The sequence below is a fragment of the Pygoscelis adeliae genome, unplaced genomic scaffold (genome assembly GCF_000699105.1).
Source record: "Pygoscelis adeliae isolate BGI_AS28 unplaced genomic scaffold, ASM69910v1 Scaffold21, whole genome shotgun sequence".
Lineage (NCBI taxonomy): Eukaryota > Metazoa > Chordata > Aves > Sphenisciformes > Spheniscidae > Pygoscelis > Pygoscelis adeliae.
Genome location: NW_008824243.1, coordinates 3886565 through 3892763, shown reverse-complemented (window position 1 = coordinate 3892763; position 6199 = coordinate 3886565). Strand labels below are relative to the sequence as shown.

The 6199-nt window shown below is 36.3% G+C and overlaps 1 protein-coding gene across 1 annotated transcript in view; it reads right to left on the bottom strand.

Moving 5' to 3' along the window:
- Positions 1 to 2197: 2197 nt before the first annotated feature.
- Positions 2198 to 6199, bottom strand: part of NMU (neuromedin U) — a 13438-nt gene continuing 9436 nt past the window's right edge. The window contains exons 7-8 of the mRNA XM_009335141.1: positions 3526 to 3579; positions 2198 to 2233 (exon numbers count right to left, since the gene is read on the bottom strand). Coding sequence (XP_009333416.1) covers positions 2198 to 2233; positions 3526 to 3579 — 90 coding nt within the window. The remainder of the gene's footprint in view (positions 2234 to 3525; positions 3580 to 6199) is intronic.

The window sequence follows — 6199 nt, the reverse complement described above, 5'->3', positions numbered from 1 at the left end:
GCGAGGCGGCAGCGGCCCCTGGCCGTTTGCCCCACCGGTCATTGGTTACTGCTGATAAAACTGATCCTGTTTAAAAATATTTCAGAAAAAAAAAAAACGGAAAACAAACAAAAATAAAATCCAAACAAACAAAACATCAAGCGAGGGGCACTTTCAGTCTGGGCCACTTTAGGCCATGCTTTGGTGCTGGGTGTGACTGGAGGAGGCAGCCCTGCTTCCCTGCCTTGCCCTTCAGCTGCGGCCTGCTCATCCCACTGCCTGCTTGAGTGGGAGCTGTGGGACGTGCGGTGTAAGGCAGTTGTGGGAAAAACTTAAACAAATAATCTAATTTAATACTATACAATGCAATATAATAAGCATTTTGTGGCAGAAGGTCACACATTAGTTCTGACCAGGGACATATATAACTGGATCCTCAGTTCACAAATAATTGCACCAGTTCGACTGGAGACACAGCAAACTGTAGAGTGAAAACAAGTGGGTAAGAAGAGGAAAAAGACTTCTTAAGCTGGTTTCTACCTCTGAGGCCATCTGTTTTCCCAGCTACCTTCTGAAGTTCAGCTGCTCATCCAAGCTTGCAGAAGCAGGAGTAGTAATGCTAAGGTCAGTTCAAACCGTGACCAGCCAATACAATGTTAAAAACGATAATCCGCTTCTACACTGAATGATTAGTTACTTTCAATATATTTACAACCTCAACATCGTATTTTAACAAAACCCTGGTGTGAAAACAAACTCAGAGAGAAGCTAGGAAGACTGCGAGGCTAACCTGTTCTTTTGATTAAAGTTTCTTTAAGTCTACATGAAAACCAGCTGAGTTTTCAAGTGAATCCTAATTGTGGAAGAATGTAAATAACTCAATTAAGTCTTCTTCTGAATGAGAACCATACTGCATGTGTTCTTAGTAGCTAAAAAAAAAGATGCCATTGTATTTCAGCTGAATTAAAGTCAAGAGATTTCCTCAAAACATACAATTTGTTCAATTTCGTTTTGTTAAGGGAATAGAGATTATGATTTTTTTTTCAGCCAATGAAACACTAGTAACCTTAAGGCTTATTGAGGACTGCCAACTCCTTTTTCATCAATATAGCTCTGTAGATCACCAGCAGAGCACTTATCTGCAGACTGCCTACAGTGAAGGAAGTACAGGGATAGAGAACATCACCTTGAAAAGCAAGCCACACCTTTTGTTTGGCCTGCTTGGATAGGCTGTGATTTTAAAGGCTGCACAAATCACAGTTATATTCTGAAAAAATGCAATAGTCCACATTGCAAACATTCTCATTAAAACAACTCTCTAACTGAGTGCCTTTATTTATAAGGGAAAATAAATGTACATAACTGTTGTTAGAGGTAATGTCTGTTGCCTGCACACACTGACTTTTTTACAGTTGCATTACACACAGTTGTAAACATCATAACACTAGGAAACAAATAATTTTAATATGCTTTTAATATAATCAACAGAGTAAAGAAACATTTGAATCCTTAATGGAATCTAATTTAAGAACATTTACATTCTAGTGACATTAGTAACGAATAATTTTTGTAAGGAAAACAGTATGTCGATGTACTCATCATTCCTGCAGCATTAGTTCTAGGTCAGGAATCTAAAATCCTGAAAAATAAGAAAAAGCTTTAGCTGTTGGTATGATATGACACTAAATACTTAAAATACGATACAGATGTAAGATATATTAGAAAACAGAGCATTATAATATTGGCATAGGGAAACTTTTTTATATCTCTCCAAAGAATTGAATGATTTGAAATTAAATCCTGAAGTCTGTACTTAGTTTCAGTGTGAGGTTTTTTCTGTGTAAGAACAGGGGGATTACCCCCAGGATGTCATCATGTATTTGACAGGTAGTTGAATCAGTTCTTCCTGACATACGCTTATCATCATTGTAAACTTTCCAAACTGTTTACAGATCTGGGATATTTTCCATTTCTTGCCGCCTGAAGCAACTCTGAGTTCTCAGTTCTAGGAACTGAGTACCTACAGCTTCTATTCACTTCACCTGAAGATATGTGAATTTAGCACATCTGGGAGAAGCTTGTCTGCAGAAATATAAGTTGACAAAACAGTTAAAGGCTTTCTGAGACTACTCCTCAACATAAATGTTGTGCTCTATTTGTATAAAAATAAACTAATTTAAATATAGATTGTGATTAAAAGCATTAAATAAATACCTCCTTAGCGAAAATCCACTGATCTCCTTCCGTTGCGTGGCTGAAAGACAAATATCCAATAAGTGCTCTATAAAACTGACTGATTTCAGTAACAAAGCCCCACCCAATTTGGTATGTAGAGAAATTGGGAAATTTCTCAGTTCTGTTCTGTCAGCGTAATCATCATTAAAGATAAACCTGAGACCAGTTATTTTTTAATGTATATCCACCTCTGGAGGACAATTATACAATAAAAATTACTGTATATAGATTGAAGAATGAATTATGCCCATCTTGTATGATTTTATAAGGGGGAGAAAGCCACAAGAAGTCACTCTAAGACGATTATCCCTCATTCTTTTTTATTTTCTTAAGATGTTCTTCCTGATTGTTGTTATTATTGCATTATAAGTGTTTGTTATAATTAACAAAGAAATATATGACACAATGATTTTATTTTTAGACTGTGTTCTTTAACATAGGCAAAGAGTTTCTCCCTTTTCACCATGGTCATTTCAGAAATATTTTGCGCTGCAAAGGAACTTGATATAATGTCTACTAAAACTGATAAAAAAATCTCTTGCTGAGCTTAATAAGAATTTGCTTTTCACTCTGGCATCATGAATGCATTGATGTTAATATTACCCATAGCTTTGGCCTGTCATAAGAATTCTAAAGATCCAATCCTGACACATAAGAAATATAACTGTACAGACTTGTCTTCTTTTCATTAGCCACTTTCTTATTTAAATAGAAAAAAAGATTAACTAAAATCAAGAGAATGATTATTAAGTTTGACTTGCCATCTTTAACTTGCTCAATTTTGCAAAAATGGAGTAAAAAGGCTCTATGGCATCAAAGACAAACAGAGTACTTTCATTCTTATGAGAATTTCTGTTTCTAGTTTCTAATCTTACTGGTCAAAACACAAGGAAAACAGAAAGGTCAGGCCCCGTATCTGTTTTGGTACAGTATGTAAGCATGGCATTGTATTTATATCACACGCAAACGTACCATATTGAACAATGCTTTAGAAGGATTGTCCAAGATGGCATATCTTCTAGAACTTTCTCTGAAAATTATATACATAATAACCAGTGACTTATTAAGACATAGCATGGCATCATGTATATACAAACATTAAGATGTGTAAAAAACCTTCCTACTATGCCTTTATTTTAATCAAAGAAAGTGTCTGGAGCAGATCTTGAGTAGTCCTGTAAGGTGGGCTGCTCTTACTGAAAAAAGTTTCCTCAGTCACAGTAATTCTTACTGTAATTCGCTGGTTTCTCTACTTTTTGGTTTGTAACATTCATCATGAAACAAAAAGAAAAAAAGTCGAACAAACCATACCCTGTAGAAAAAGTAGCCTCTACTTTGAATCCCTCCAGGTCCCTGAAGTTCTTCCTGAAAAAGAGTATTTTAAATCATATCTACTCTTGTAAATGAATCCATATAGAGAGGTTGTTTATGTACTTATTAAAAGTATTTCTTCAGTACTACTATACATGCCTTAAGGCATGCTTTATATTTCTTCATGTCAGTAACAAGAAGTTCATGTTGTCATGTAGAAATAGCAGAAACACATGAATGAGGGCCAAATCCCACCTCAAGTTCTGGCTCAGTTCAGATTGCTTTAGAATGGTACTAGTAATGATGAGCAGGCTTTGCCTTCGACTTTCCAGGTTTCATTACCCTGACACAACCAAAGTGTCTTCATGGTAGTGGAGTCTCTACGGACAAAGTAGAGTTGGTCTTTGCACCTCGCAGAAGGACAACAATGCAAAGCTTAAATATCAGAAATACTTGGGCTTCTCCCAGGAATGAGATCCCAGACTGTTCCCAGAGGTGTGTCATGATCACCCTCCTCAGATTAATTCCCAAAAGACCAGTGCTTATGATATTCTATCCTGTCCGTGCTGCACACATTGAGAAACAACTGTCTACTGATCCATACAGTAAGGGGGGGGAGAGGGGGGGCAGTGAATGAATGATGACGAAAATAGAAATTCCATTTAAATGTAACAAGTACAAAGCATGAAGTATCCAGTTGCTTTAATGAGACCTTCATGATTAGAGAACACATAAGCTTAATCACAGTATTGTCATTGCTTATGTTAATACCGGAGATACGAGTGAAGTGTCTGTCCTGCAGGTGGAGAGACAGGTCAATTGAGAAACAAAATACTTCAAATCTTGTGCTTACCAGAAGATAAAATTTAGATGGAATTTATTTAGCAATGATGGTATTTCTCAACTAAAAACTGGGGTCATGTGATCTCTTGGGTAATGATCATAACCTGAGCTGTCATAGAAAGGCATCACTTCATGCTCCATTCTAATGCTGTATGAATTGTATAAAACAGGATGGCTCCCATCATTTCCAAACACAGGAGCAGCTTCAATCCAGGGAAGCTTTCAAAGGAAGTAGGGTTTAAACTACACATCATTTTTTGAGTCTTGCTTTTAATTTTGATTTCAGTTCATCAGGTACACCATTATACCCAGTTTCTTTGCTGTACGTAAAACACCTGGATGAATTTTATTCATATTGTCCACATCATTCTAGTATTACCTGGTTTGAAATACCCATCTCGGATCTATAATCCATTCAATACTATAGGGTTTTATATTTAAAAAGGCTAAAAATGTATCTGTTAATGGAGTCTTGTACATTGTCATTGGAATGTCTTATGATCTTTATATTTAATTATTTTTCTACTTTTTTATTCAATACATGAACAAAAATAAAAACAGAAATGAAATAGGCAGCTGTTGCAAGTTAAGGAAATTGATCTAGAACATAAAAGGAATCAAGACTACAATTACTAATATGGAATTGTGATTTATTTTAAGGACTTTTAACATGTTAATATGTCATTCTCTACTTACAGCCAGACACCTCTTGAAGAAGACTATGTAGTTTCCTTGTCTGATTTCATGTCAGAAGGTTGGTATCAGAAAACAACTGAAGCTAAAAATCTGTCTTCACTGTAACCCTTGCCTTCTAATCTTCCAAGGGTTTGGAGATGTTAAAAAGTAACTAACACATGCATGTATATTCACAAACCTGCATGTATCTATGTATACAGAAACATACGTATTCATGAAGAAGTATGTTTATTTAGAGTTTAATGCCTGCCCTCTAAAAGTTATCTTGTTCAATCTCTTAGATTGACTTGCCAACAAAGTGCTCTTGCTTCTTCTTAGATCATACTCTATCAGCCAAGATGGAGCTCAAGAGGAATCAAATTCATGACAAAATCTGGTGTCAGTCCAAACTGGGAAGAAAGAATAAATTTAACAAAGCACGTTTCCTCCTTCACCCATCCACCTTTTCTATTCCTTGTCTGGTCAGGGATAGAGGTGGGTGTGTTTATGTACAGCAGGTTCTGGTTTTCTTTCCAGTATTAGGAAAAAAAAAAAAAAATAGCAACAAGCTAACCCTTCCTGAAGCACGTTCTCTGACACCAGAGTCAGTCCAACCAAAAGTGGGTAGCCCACAGGAACACGGGGGCTTCCTGCTCCATGGGGGATCAGCATTCCTCTGCACATCTTAGGCAGGGTTGCTCTGATCCTCTACTGGCTTTAAAGTTTGCCTTTGCCATTTCCCCATCAGCCCATCTGCTAGAGTCTCTTGGAAAGATAGATTTATAGCTTTCTTACATTCAGGGAATAATTGCAGATGCTTTTATTATTGATGGCAGATTATTTAAGTATTTTCTTAATTTTCTTATAAACTGGTATGGCCCTCAGCAGTAACATTTAGAGAGGATTTTAAACTCTTATACTAAAATACACTGAAATCTGCCATATAAACAAATATGATAAGCGTAATATGGATGAATTTCAAAGACTTAGTATGACATTAAAATAAATAGGGTGCATGCAAAAATACCGAAACCAAAAGAGTCTGCAAAGGAAACTGATTCCAGAAGATGCTAGCACTCTGTAAATGTCTGGTGTTTATACACTGTACAGGAGTAAGTAACACCTTTAACAAGGTGACTGGTATTCACAGCAGGAA